We start from the raw sequence: 14,673 nt of genomic DNA, 5'->3' as shown, positions 1-14,673 counted from the left end.
ATTAAAATTATTACTAATACAAAATACAATGCTTTGTATATATCAAGAAAATAGGGAAAGTAATTATTACTTATGTTTTGGGATTTGTAAGTCCTTGAGCCTCAGCGAATCTCCATCAATCAAAATATCTAAAATCATTACTTTTTTATCGTTTGGCAATGATCTAGATGCTAAGTTATACAACGTATCCTCCTTCAAACAATCTAGTTTCTCATCCCAATTTATTTGCGTGTCATCTGTAACACAGCACCAAGATCAAACCGTAACATTAAGACCATAATATGTCATTGCCTACCAATAAAGACAAAGAGGGAACAATGTAGGCTTTCTTATTCAAAGAAACTTTCTCCTTGTGCAGGGTTTGCAATTACGGCCAGCCATCTAGTAGCATGCCTCCACTTTCCCTCATCTTTATAAAATGTAGTTCTCCATTTATCTTCAAACACATTTACAAGCAAGGTATCTACTAGGGGCTCAATATCTCAGATGGCTACGAGGTACTCATCCTATTATTCATATGTTACTACATTAGTTTGACAATATATAAATGTTACTCATAATATTGCAAATGTTAGAAGATAGAAGATTGTACCTGGAATACTATTTGGGATAGTTTTGAAAGCTCATAATTGTACCAGGATGGGCGACCCTTTTTTTTTCTATGAGGCATTCTTCTCCATCCATGCCTTGTTCATCGCTCTTATGGGCTTCATAATTTTTTCTTTATTTGATAATGCAAGCTCCCTAATGAGACACACTTTGTCTACAAGAGACGACAAAACATAGCCCACTTCATTCATCCTATGGGCAAATAAATAATGAGTTGTGAAGAAAGATAAAACATACTGCACTTGGACCTTCTTAAGTCAAATAGATTTACAACATATATTCTCATAATGTATACGTTCCCTTACCTCGTTAAGCGAGCTATGACTATTAGGACCTCCCCCTCGGTATCCTCATTGAATTCGATAAGAGTGTCAACACATGGATGTCTTGATATACAACATTCTTGAATATTACAAACAGTGTGAATCTAATTAGTCCCAAAACTATTTTGAGAAACTTAACACTGTGTTCAAAAAGTTAGCAATTTAAGATGACTCACATTTACTAATCTCCTCCATCCTTGCCACAACACGATGATTATCATCCCACACATAAAACATCTTGTTAGACATAAATGCATACTCCGTGTTTGATCGTATTCTCGAACTCCTCGTTTTCCATTCGCCATATGTCATCCCATGCACTAACATCATCATGTGATACTTCTCTAATAGGATTGTGGAATAAGGAGATAGAGCAAATGAACCTACATCGATCACCACTATAGCCATTTGTGTAGAATTCCCTTGCTAGCTTCTTGTACCTAAACTGAACTCTTTGTATAGAGGGGTTAGACACAAGACTACACAAGGAAATAGGTGGCAAAGGAGTGCATTTCTTCACCTACAATGTACACACAGAGGTTGTACTTACCAATCATAAAAATACCTCATGTAAGATTACTTAAAAAGTGGATAACAACTCTCTTTACTATGTTTAGACTATCCTACAAGAGTTCTAGTCACAAACGAGTTGCATGTGTGACAATGTAGTGGTCTTCATTCTTGACTTCTTTTTTAGTTCCCTCTTCCACCTCTCCTACTTCCCTTGTTTCTTCCATGGATTTCAAAGAACTACCTTTTTTGTAGTCTTAAAAGATCCACTTGGATTTCTACATGGAGTCTTTAAGCGATGTGCACGCTTTGGAGATTTAATTGCATGCAGGGTTTCCATTAAATATCGATCAATCTAAGTATATCAACATATACAAGACAAATCAATCTTAATAAAACCAAAAAAATAAGCATAACTGTAAAGGTAACGATAGATATAAAAACACTTACACAATCTCTTGCTAGCCATATAATAATGTAGCCTTTGCTTTGATTTACCATGAGGATATCACCATCTTCAAGGGAAAAACGAAGGATTACTTCTCCCTTTTTGACATCTTCAATTGACACATCAATATACCCAAGAAGCAAAGGTCCCTTTTTCATACTGTTGAACGTTTAAAACACCCATGTCCCTTTTACGAGTTTGAGGAGGTGCCATGTAGAAAAGTGGACAAGCAAGAGAAGAGAGAGAAAAGTAAGAGATTGCTAAATAAAATAGAAAGGAAGGAGATTGGAAGAGAAAAGAAAGTGAACAAGCAAACAAAGCAAACAACAATAGAGAGATCAAAAAAAGAAAGAGAATATAAACAAAAAGAAAAAAGAAAAAAGAAAAAAGAAAGAGATATAAATAGAGAAACAAAACAAACTTTTAGGGTAAAGAGAGATAAAAATAAATAAACAAAATAAATTTTTAGAGTTTTTGATTTAAAAAAAGAGAGAAAGAGACAAGAAATAGAAAAGAGAAGAGAAGAAAAAGGAAAGAAAGAGAAGAAAATTTTTAAAAACAAGAGAAGAAAAAAAATAAAAAACAAGCAAAAAAGAAGAGAAAGAGTAAGAGAGGCATTTGAGAGAGAAGGGAGGTGTAAAGAGAGAGAGAGAGAGAGAGAGAGAGAGAGAGAGAGAGAGAGAGAGAGAGAGAGAGAGAGGCAAAGGATAAGCGAAGAAGAGAGAGGGGGGGGAGAGGCGAAAGAGCGAGGGAGAGAGGGTGTAGTGAGGCGGTTGCCCTAAGTAAGGAGGAGACACATATAGACTTAGTATCTTTTTTAAGGTTTTTTGTTTTCTTTTTAATAAAAACTAGTTTGTTTCTTTGTTTTGTTTTAAATTTAAAAAGGGTTTTTATTTTTTTGAAAGAGTAGAATTAGTTTTTTTTAATAGGTTTTTTGTTTCGTTTTAAATGGTTAAAAATAAAATACAAGGAGAGAAAGAAAGAGAGATATTGATCCGGTGGAGAGAGGACGAGGAAAAATGAGAGGAGAAGGAGAGAGAGAGAGAGAGAGAGGACACCCCACTTAGAGAGTGAAGATAATCTACAAGATTGTGGGCCAAGTATAATCATGTAATAGTAGAGTTGACACTCGTTACATGACTTCCTAATTAGCAAGTGTGATTTCTACACTAAGTTAATGCATTTAGAGGATAGTTGCATCTAAATTGAAGGTCTAACAAGGAAAATCAAACTCTTATATTAGGCCTAGGCCTCTCATAGCATCCATTAAGAGTGATCGTAAAAGAGGAGATGTTATCACCAAAAATTCCAAGTACTAAGTAGAATAATAGGCTATCCACATCCAAGAATTATGACTTTAATCACAACAGTGTGGCCGCCACGTACAAACTACATGTAGTCATGAAAATCCAAGATAGCTAAACAAATAATTATTTATGGGAGTTAATTATGTAAGCATTTATTATTAAATATTATTATTAAAAAATAATTTTATATTTTGTATATTAATGACACTATTTATAATGATTGAAGAATGTTTTTATGATTGTTATAATATTTTTTAGAAAAATGAATATATATTTTTAAATTCATTCTTATATGTATAGATTTAGTGTTTAAATTTCAAATTCATTTTCATTAGTTTGTTGTGTGTTTATGAGTTTTTTTGTGAGATATAGTACTTTGACAAATAGAGATCTCTTTCTCTTCCATCTTCTTTTAATATGTGTTTTTCTTTATTGACATGGAGAACACAACTTTTCACATTTTTGTAGAAGTTTTAAAGAGTGATCCTATTGTTAGGACTCTACATGATTATGTTGGAATGTCATGTACTCATTATGGATTGAAAGTTTTCACAAACAAACCACAAGATGATGGTGTAGATCATCTTATATCTATGTAGCCAACTAGATCCGTCAGAGAGGAACCATGTTATATCTTTGATAAAGATATAACTACAAAATACCTTGCTGCTCCAATAATAGGGGAGTGAAGCAACACTACAACAAGCACACCAAAGTAATCCATTATTGATATTACAATAGAAGATTCTCCCACAGGTACACCCCATTAGAAAAGTGTGGTCAAATACTTATTATCTAAGAAAGACATTATTAATATTACAATAGAAGATTCTCCCACAGGTACACCCCATCGGAAGAGTGTGGTCAAATACTTATTATCTGAGGAACTCATGCAGGTGTTCTTTGTAGAATTTTATTAGCAGGACACACTTTGAGAAGGTGGAAGAGATTTCTTGACCACATTGATGATACATCAAGGGAAATATTTGCTTGAGGTGCAAAGGGGCACATCAAAGCAAGCATTGCAAAAGATAAGAGAACTTGTACAAGAGGCAATTTCAGAGAGGTAGCTACAAAAGTGGTCCAAGGAAGATACAAATGGATATTGCCAAACAACTTGTATTGGATATAGTTATTAGGAAACATACAAAGAATGGATCAAATATTATGGTATGTGTTTCTAGAATCAATGGTACAGTGCAAGATGTAGAGTCCAGGATCCTAGAATTGAAGAGACAATGCGCTTTTGAGTTCTTTCATGGTAGTCGTTTTCCTGGGCAAGAGTCAAAGTGGTGTTACATGTTTAAAATGTCAACCACAGGCCAGTATCAGGTTTAGATCTAGTGAACCGTATGTGCCAAATAGGAGACGGTGATTTAAGAAGGGCTTGCGTTAGTTTTAATCACGTCAAACACGTGCAGGGATGGACAACAATGGCTGCACATGTATATGATTCAAGGTAAAGTTTGGTCTTGTAAAATTTCTAAAATATTGAACTTGTTTCTAGTTGTTTTACAACTTTTATATGATGGCATGCAGCTTGCAAGAGCTTATGATAATTGTGTCTTGCGAAATGAAAGAGAAAGACATAGTGGTACAAGTTCTATTATGGGAGATGATTAACAATGTTGTGGTACACAAAGGCTTTCCCAAACCAGATTTTTTTTTTTGGCTTCATGTGGCTGATGAGGCTGGCGCTTAACTGAAGAGAGGATAGTAAGGAAAGTCTATAATAATGGACCAGAGAATATATTAGCAGGTCATGAGTGTTTGTGTATTTTTCATTGGAACAAAGCTCAAACATCCATACAGTACAATATGTAGTCAAGAATTTTCAAGAAGAGCATAAGCGACTATACCGTCAATTAGTGGTGTTGTGCATCGAGTGAAGAAGAGGCACTTTTGAAATATGGACACATAAGATCATGGTGGATGAACGGTAAATTCTCTCATGCAAACTTACCCGCCATGGATTGTTGGCTTAGTTGGTGGCATACTAGATATCCCCATTGGAGGAAGCACCTTCTAGGGGTAAGTATTACTTTCTTAGTTTTGAAAACATATAGCTTGCATTTGGAATCTGAATTGTTAAGTTAATATTTTGTTATGGAATGTGGTTGGAGCTTACAACTTGGATTCTCATTAATTAATCTCCTATTATTATAGGATGTGGGCAATGCCACTTTGTCGCACATGCCGACCACCGATCTATCAGAGACTAAACATGCAAGTTGGTTAGCACAAGAGGGTTTGAAGGGAACCATCTCTTTATATGATGTTGATGCCCTCTTGCAATCCACAAAGAAGCATGCATTCATACAAGGTAAATATCACGGAGTAGGCCCTACAATAACAAAGTTGATGAAGAAGGCTAGAACATCAAAAGCTCCAAGTTCATCAAACCACTAATAGATTTGGTGGGGGAAGCAGTGAGTTGCACACCAATGCATATGCAACCAAACTATATTGGCGATAACATTACAGTTAGCCAGCGTCGATAACCCATAGTTATAAATCTCGAGAAAGACAACTCATCACATCGTCTAGAGTATGTCAAAAGAAAACCAGCCATGCAAGAAACAAGGTAGAAACTTTTCACCCACTATTCCTTCAGCTATAGAAGGTGGCTAGCATAATGCAGAGGGATTAGCAAATGAAGCAGAGGTGCAAGAAATTGTGGAGAATGACATACACGACTCAATGTGTGGGCTATACGTTGAGCATCGCTACACACCCAGGTCACTTGCCAAGTATAGTTAGGTGGCCAAGATGGAAAGTGTAAGAAGAGCATCAAGAACTACCTGGAAAGGTGTTTCAGCTCCATATTTCTATGGTATGAGAGAGTGGTTAGGGGGTCAGAGACGTCAGTTCTTCATATGGTTTTCTAACAGTAGTGTGGATCATACTTGGAGAGTATGTAATACTATCTCTCAATCACTTACTCGACCTTGGTTGAATGGCTAGTTGGACGAGGTACAAACCTTATTGTGGATGATATTCAAGAATTGGAGGCTGGTGGATTTATGTTGCAAAAGGGACTACGCCAAGAAACAAATGATACAGCCCATCGGTCAACAAAGTATAGAAAAGGCATATTAGATATGGTTGCCAAGAGAATAGATTCGAGAATTTCAAACACAACTAAGATCTTTGAGCATTTGGTGATGATTAAGGTCGCGTAGATGGAAGTGTTTGTAATTGAGACCGAGGAATCACTACTACTACGCAATGAAAAATACCGGGTGATAAGAAAATCCATTGTCACACTAGGGCGGTTGCTCTAATCCTACGGGTGACACAATCTCTCTCGCGAAGATCGTGTGGGATCTCCGCGGAAGAGAATCGCGTTGGTTAGCCTAATCACTCAAGAGAGAGAGAGAGAGAGAGAGAGAGAGAGAGAGAGAGAGAGAGAGAGAGAGAGGAAAGCAAGTGGGAAGTAAGAGGGAACAAGTGATTAGCACTGATCATTCCCAAACCCTAACCCTAAGCACATCACACATGCTAGATTAGAGCTACGAGAGAGAGAGAGAGAGAGAGAGAGAGAGAGAGAGAGAGAGAGAGAGAGAGAGAGAGAACACTCCACTTCTATTACACAACTGGGAGAATGAGTTACAAACAAGAGAAATAGAAGTGGAGCCAAATGATGGAATTGTTGAAGGGTGCCTTGGGAGCCAAATGATGGAATTGCCATCATGGAAGCCTTAGGATTCTAAGAGACATTTGGGCACCCAACGCTGCTGAGTAATGAAGGTCTATGGTTGGCAAGACTTCTGGCATTTTTGTTGATGAGGCTTTGAGCTGTGATGTGGTTGGCGACATGGAGGAGAGGCTTCTTATTGTGGCTTTGGGAGCCACAAGTGTGTGTTGCCTTCATGGAAGCCTTGAGCTTTGAGCACGTTGGTAGGCACCCAACGTTGGGGGCTGTGTTGTCCTTGGGTTACCTAACTCGGGGCTATGGGACCTTTTGTTGCTTCATGGGGAGTTGCTGTGGGGAATGAGCACAGGCGTCATGCTTGGGTAGCCAGAGAGGCGAGTGTTGCTTTCATAGAAGCCTTGTGCTCGTATAACAAGCAGCCGAGAACTCTAGCTAACGTTGAAGCTTTGACTTAGGATTGTTGTTGTTGGATCAGTTGGTTTCTTGCGATTGGGTTTTAGAGATGGCCGTTTGGGGATCCATAGTGCTATGTACCCATTGTACAAGCCTTGAGCGGCAAGAAGGTTCTTGGGCACTCACCATTGATTGTCATAAAGGTAAGAGATTGGGGTGCTTGTAGTTTGGGTAGTCGATGTTGTAGAGTTGAGGGGCAATGTCGACGATGAGACTTGATGGTCATCGGTGGCCGAAGATTAACCGGCGTTGGTGAGGCATGGGATGTGGGTACGGGGAAGATTGCCGGTGAGATGAGGTTGGGGTGTGAGGGGGAAGGGCAGTCGGGGGGGGGGTGTGTATAAGTTCCTCTTGGGGACACAAGAGGACTGTGACCTTTTTGCCGTTGATTTCCACGGTGGCCATTTTTTTGCGCCAATTGTTTTGGTAGTGAGTGGCATCAATCCACTTTTTCCAATGATAATCCGGCCTTGGAGTGCTCCTGCATCTATAACATGAAATCTGCACTCCAACTGGTTATTTCTAATAGAAATTTTATGAATGAAATACCCAACACTCATTAAATGAATTTCATGTGAAATTTGAATATAATTATGTGCTTATGTTAGTGTGGGTTATTGTGGGTTTTCCAAGAGCTCTCCATGCCTCCAAGATATATGAGATTGGTGTGGACCATAGGATATATGTGGGCTTGCCATCATTATAGACCATTCTCTATCAGGAGTCCAATCCATATTCTTGGTGGGTTGAGTTCTGGCGGTAGTGCAGGGGCAGTGGAAGACTTACCAGTTATTGTGGGGGGAGTGTGAGAATACCCTTTGTGGAAGCAGTTGGTGGGTGCAGAGGATGAGATTCGAGGCACTCCCCATCCTAAAGGATCATTGTTACCTTGCCCTTGTTTGACAGGTATGGAGGTCGAGAGTTGGTTGTGAAAATAGAAGCTAGGCACATCAGGTTACACACATACACACATATAGATATATGTATGTATGTACATGTACGTGTAATTCGTTGAAACCATACATGCTACAACAAGAAGATATGTGTATGTGTGTGCATGCGTACCTATGAATGCATGTGTACATGTCACATACACATATAAATATGTGTCTGTGTATGCGCACAGTTACACGCACGCATACACACACAATTTATGTATGTGAGCACTCATAATATCCATTGATATTGTTCACACTCATACACATATGTATACATATATTTATGAGTTGACTTCATGGTCCTCAATTTACCAACCTTATATATAAACACATCATGCTTGCCATATATATCCATATAGAAGCTCTCAAAGCACCAAACTTGGCATATAAATATACAATCTATAAAGCCAAGTTTAGTAAGACAGGTGTGGGGACTAGTTTCAATAATACAGGGACGCTACTTAATTGACCCAATGAGAGCGTTCAGGTTAATCAGTTAAGGATGAATCGACCGCGTGTGCTTTCCAAGCTCTTAGAGCGAACATTGGGTGTCGCTTCTGCTGCCTGCAAGAAAGGCTCTTCATCAGCAACCTCCCAGGGCTTTCTGGGCTGCAGCAGGTCATTCTCACAGGCTTCCGCACAGCAAGAGAACCAGGCATCCCTGCGCGAAGCCTCTGCCCAAATGCCCGCCTCTGCACATAGCGGCCCTTCCATTGGCCGCCGCTTCTACAAGTCTGCCTACGCCAAAGCTGCCGATGATGGGGAAGGGTATGTGGTCATGCTGGATCATCGCATCCTCAAGACACCCTCCAAAAAGCCTCTCAAGGTACCTTCCTTGAGGCTTGCCCATGCCATTGCGGCCGAATGGGAGTATCAGGTGAGCGAGCATGCATACATACACCGGTTAGGTTGTTGCACATTATATACAGATGTGACCATCATGCATACATATGAAATGCATTTATACATTCTTACATACATTGCATGCATACATTCATAAGCACATCAGGTGAGCATGCATTGGTACATACGTAGGTCAGTTGAACACTTGGGCTACACATTATTCATACGTGTGCATAATGTCATGCGTGCATACGTTACAGAACATTCTGTTCATAAGTGAGTACGTTTGTGAGTTCAGCAATAGTTCAGTGCAAACAGAGGGTTGACCCTTCACGGCCTAGTGACTGATTTGACTCGCCTGCGAGCTCCGCTCCTCCCCCCCCCCCGCGCTGTTTCTCGCCATCGCGCCTCACTCTCCCCCCCGCCAGTCCTCCGCTGTCTCCTCCGCCCTCTCCCCCGCTTTCTTCATCGCGCCCTTTTACGCCTTCTCTCCACCGCCTTCTGCCTCGCGTACTCCCCCGCCTTCCCTCCTCTTTTCCGCTTTCTTCCCCCCCGCCTTCTTTTCCTTCGCCACCTACCCCGCTGCCTTCCCCGCCTCTCCCCCCGCCGTTTGCTTCATTCCCCCTTCCTTTTTCCTCCGCCTCTCTAACCACCTTCGCCTCCCTCTCTCTTCTCTCCCCCGCCACCTCTCCCCCCTCCGCCTTCTCTCTCCTCCCTTCCGTCTCGCCTCTCCGCCCACCGCTAACTCCTCCCCGCCTCAGCTCCCCCCCCCCCCCCCCCCCGGGCCCCCGCTATCCTGTAGCCCTCCGCTTCTCCTTTTTCCTCGCAGGGCTGTGTCCCTCCCGTTGGTGACCCCGGTTTCTGGCTTTTTCCCTCTGGAGGACTCCATGGAAGCCGCTCCGACTAACCCTGCCGATTCCAGTCTCCGTCTGGAGTTCACAGCTGAAGATCTTCAGTTGTTTGTTTCCACAGTCTCCGCTCTTGAGGCCTCCTCCTTGGTCTGCAAGATAGTGGGTAGCCGTCCGATGCGGAGAGAGCTTCGCGACCTTCTGCAAGGCAGCCTTGTTGGCGTGCCCGCCAAGATCGTCAGCGTAGATTTTTTGGGACGTGGCTACTATCAGGTGGATTTCGAGTCCCCACAGGCAGCTCAGATGGTGCTGGCTCGGAGCCCCATTGCCCTCCGCTCTTCCCGGGCGTTCCTGGCGCGATGGACTCATGGTTTCGACCCCGCTTCTGACCCGCTAGCAGGCGCGACAGGTTTCCCCGTCACTATCTGTTTTCCTGGACTCCGTAGGGAGTACTTGCCCCTCTTGTCATTCATTGGCAAGGCGTTCGGGCAGGTGGTGGAGACGCCTCAGACAGCGGCTTCAGTGATTGCTCGGGCAGCAGGACTCCCGGCCATTCGGGTTGTGGTTCCGTCACCGGAGTCCCTCCCGAAGACGATCCTTCTCCCTTGTCTTTCTGGAGGACATATGATACAGCGCGTGGAGTATTCGGGCCTCCCCGGCCAGTGTTACATATGTCGGGAGATGGGCCATCTCGCACGCGCCTGTCCCCGCAAGGGGGCTCATCCTTCACGTTATGCCGCCTCCGGACCCCCTGCAGGAGACCCGAGGGGTGGCCATCCACTTCAGAGACCGGACATCCCTGGCTCGTCACAGCAGGCGCCATCATCTGACGAGCAGGCCCCGGCGGAGGATGCCGCGCAGTCCCAGGAGGCTGGCGGATGGCAGGAGGTTCGCCGGCGGAAACGCCCGGCCCGCAGGGACCGTCGTCGCAGACGCCAGCAGGCAGCACAGGCTGGCGGACAGGCGACTTCGGCTGGCGTACAGGCACCTATCCGCACTTATGCTCCTGTCAGGGATAGGCGGCCAGCAGGTCCCACCCCGATGGACGAGGATTCAGACTCAGTGCCCGTTGAGGCCGCTGGTGGAGCCTCCCACGTGGAGACCCCGCTCCCGCCTCCCCCCGCGGGGGCCCCCCCCCCTCCTTGGAGCAGATTCCTGAGGATCCTGGGCCGCACTCTTCGACCCCCGGCTCCCCTTCCCCTCACCCGGAGAGCACTCCTTCCACCCTCCCTTCTCCCCCCCCAGCCCCCCCCCTCCCGCCTCCCCCGGCGGCCCCCCCTAACACCTATCCTCTGGCAGATGCCTCTCCATCCTCTCCTCGCTCTCCCCCCTCCTCGCTACGAGCCCCCATCCCTCCCTCGGCCTCTCCAGGATACTTCGCCAGACCACCCACTGCCCCGGGGCAGCGCAGCTGGGTAGGCCAGAGCTCAGTCCAGCGGCTGTTCCACCGCCACTCCGGGCCGGTGGAGATGGCGATCCTCGCCTCGCCCGCCACAGAGTTCTCTCCAGCCTCCCCTGGGGGGCCCCCGCGAGTGATGGGGCTACCAGTGGATTACGGTTTTTTCAGGTGCCTCCAACTGGACGCTGGCCCGTTCGAGACACTGGTCGCGCCCTTGCGAGTTTGCGTGGTGTGCCATCCCTCTCGTTCTCCCTCTGTGGTGAGCAGCATGGTGGCTTTCTCCTTTCCTCTCAGTGTTGCCCCAGACACAGCATGGGATTGCAACTCTGTAGAGGAAGTTTTGCGTGATCAGATACTGGAGTTTTCTCACCACTTCAGTGACTTGGGGCTCACGGACCTATTGCAGACCCGATTACACTCAGCCCGCATGAGCTTGTTTGGTATAGGAGACTGGCGGGCGGATCCGGTCCACACCTCAGTTGAGGCGGTGCTTCTGATTCTCCTCCATGCCGCCCCGAGGGTGCAGCCTACCTTTAGATACATATATGCAGAGGATTGGTCTCACGCCTATGCCCTGGACAGGGCGAAGGCGGAGTGGGGCTGGACACAGAGACAGGTCACCCTCTTTTTGGAGAGACTCCGCACCCGGACAGACAGTGATTATTCTCCCTCCAAGCCGGCGCCCAAGACTCACAGAGTGGAGGGCAGATCATCCGGGCCGGCTGAGAGGGGTGAGCCAGTGGAGGCTGCTTCACTTGCCATAGCTCATCCATGAGGATCCTCTCATGGAACATCCAGGGTCTCGGTGGACATTGCTGCTACATTGGCCGGGGCAGACTTCGCCAGGAGATCCAGAGGGCTCTCGTTGGAGGACCCATAGATATCCTTTTCATCCAGGAGCACCACCTTTCTGCCGGGCGTACCCGCACCTGCGGGAAGATCTTGCCAGGCAGGAGTCACACTTTTTGGTCACCGGCATATGGCTCCCAGGGGAACCAGGGTGGAGTATGCATCTCAGTCAGCGAGCAGCTTCTATCCGAGGTTGTGGACTCTGGCATTCTGGTCCAGGGTCGTGCGCAGTGGATCATCCTTCGGGTTGGGGAAGACCGCAGACCACTGGTGCCTCGGAGGGGATTGCAACATGCTGGAGGATGCAGAGGATAGGATGGGGGGCAGCCAGGAGACCATTCATGGGCCGGAGCTCGCTGCCTGGGAGGAACTAGTGCTTCAGGTGAGAGGCCAGGATCCGTGGACTCTCCCGGAGTTTGGCAGGTTGCAGGGGAGTCTATCTTTCTCGCGCTCGGATAGACGGGCCACAGGAGTTAACCTATCCCGCATCGACAGGTTTTACATTGATGAGTGGGCCTGTGATAGAGGTGGCACAGTGGGCATACTTGCAGGCTCCTCGTTTTCAGACCACTATCCAGTGCTTCTCCAGATCGAGGACCCCACGAGAGGAGAGCAGGCCAGAGCGTCCGGATTCCAGATTGTCTCATAGAGGAGCCCGAGATTGCGATCAGAGTTGAGCAGGTCTGGCAGGAGCTGCAGTTCAGGAGAGGATCGGCAGCCAGCGATCTTGCCAGTGGCTTGCAGGAGATCAGCCAGATGCTCAGACAGGCTGCCTTGGATCGGCTGGAGGCCTTCAGAGAGCAAGAGAGGAGCCTACGGAGGAGTCTAGCGTCCCTCCAGAGACTCCAGGAGAGGGATCCTACGAGCCCTTGGATCTCAGAGCAGATGGAGTCAGCTCGCACGGAGATCAGATCCATCGAGGAGAGGAGGGTGGAGTTCCGATTCCATGCTCGGGCTTCCTTTTGGACACAGGCTGGAGACAGAGTGACTCGAGATTTCTTTGAGGCGACAGGGCCTCGCTTCAGACGAGAGGGTCTCAGGCGTCTCCGGCAGGCTGATGGCCAGGTTGTGGTGGATCCCCCCAGGGTTCGGGCTATAGCCACAGACTTTTACAGGGACACCTCTGCTGAGCCAGCAGATGACAGAGTGAGAGAGGCTCGGGAGGCAGTCTGGAGCTTCACGAGACCGGTTGTGCCGGCCCATTTACAGCACTCCCTTCTCTCCCCCTTCTCGGATACGGAACTGGAGGAGGCTCTTCAGGCATTACCTCGGGGCAAATGCCCAGGACAGGACGGTCTTTCGGTGGCTTTCTTCCAGAGGTACTGGGGCCTCTTACACAGGGGCTTCAGATTGGCATTCCAGGAGATTATGGAGTCAGGAGTCATGCCGGACAGCATGGCTGAGGGGTTGATCCACTTGATCCCCAAAGAGGGAGGAGACAGACTGGAGATTAGACAGTGGAGACCGATCACCTTGCTAGGCACGGCCTACAAGGTCCTAGCTAAGGCGATCAGCAGGCGGCTTCAGCCTCACCTTCCGGACATCATCCACTCCACGCAGACTGGCTTCATCCAGGATAGGAGCATTCTGGATAACATTTTCTCTTTCTGGGAGGCTACGGCTCTGGCTAGATTTCGACAGGAGGATCTGGCAGTGCTCCTTCTCGACTTCGAGAAGGCATATGATCGGGTGGACTGGGCCTTCTTGGAAGGCACTATGGAGAGGATGGGCTTCCCCCCTCAGTGGATCCGTGGGGTCTCTGCACTCTACTCATCGGCTCATAGCCAGGTGCTGATACAGGGCGTGCGCGGAGAGAGGTTCCAGCTCTCGCGCTCGGTGCGGCAGGGGTGCCCCTTGGCGCCCTTTCTTTTTCTTTTTGTGGCGGAGGCCATGAGCACTTTTTTGACGGCACAGGATACAGGTTTGCGGGGCCTCCAGCTTCCCATCCGCACCTCGGAGGAGCTCCTAGACTCGGAGTTTGCGGATGACACTGCTGTCTATCTTCAGGGAGGTGAGGAGAACCTCCGCCGTTTCGCCTTAGCCATGGACAGGTTTTGCAGAGCTTCGGGCGCTTTGATCAACTGGCACAAGTCGTGTGGGCTGTGGGTCAGCTCTATGCCCCCCCCGACTTGGAGGCCAGTTGACGGTTTTCAGTGGCTGCCCCCCGGCACTACAGTGCGTTATTTGGGATGTTATGTGGGCATTGACATATCTCCGGAGCAGCAGATAGCCCCCCTTCTTCTGAGCATTCGGAAGAAGCTTCTGTATTGGAGTACCGCTCGTTTATCTCTGGCTGGCCGAGTAGTTGTGGCCAACCAGGTTCTGCTTGCTACTATGTGGTACATCACTTCTTGCTGGGCCTTCTCTCGGGCATGCATTGGCCAGGTGCAGAGGCTCATCAGGAACTTTCTTTGGTCCGGTGGCGACGGGCGGCCCGCCAGGGCCAAGGTGGCATGGGCGGTGATCACTCAGCCGAGTGAGAGAGGCGGCC

General features: G+C 46.8%; 1 protein-coding gene across 1 annotated transcript in view; it reads left to right on the top strand.

The window, feature by feature from the left end:
• The first annotated feature begins 8,666 nt into the window (after window positions 1-8,666).
• LOC147635153 (ATP12 protein-like protein) overlaps window positions 8,667-14,673 on the top strand; it is a 64,272-nt gene continuing 58,265 nt past the window's right edge. Inside the window, exon 1 of the mRNA XM_086802325.1 lies at window positions 8,667-9,120. Within this exon, the coding sequence (XP_086658451.1) occupies window positions 8,746-9,120 (375 nt within the window). The 5' untranslated portion in view covers window positions 8,667-8,745. The remainder of the gene's footprint in view (window positions 9,121-14,673) is intronic.

Source organism: Cibotium barometz, chromosome 9, assembly GCF_041138505.1.
Source record: "Cibotium barometz isolate CiBa-2024 chromosome 9, ASM4113850v1, whole genome shotgun sequence".
In the NCBI taxonomy this organism is placed as follows: domain Eukaryota; kingdom Viridiplantae; phylum Streptophyta; class Polypodiopsida; order Cyatheales; family Cibotiaceae; genus Cibotium; species Cibotium barometz.
The sequence above is the reverse complement of the archived record's forward strand: the minus strand, read 5'-3'. Positions and strand labels throughout refer to the sequence as shown.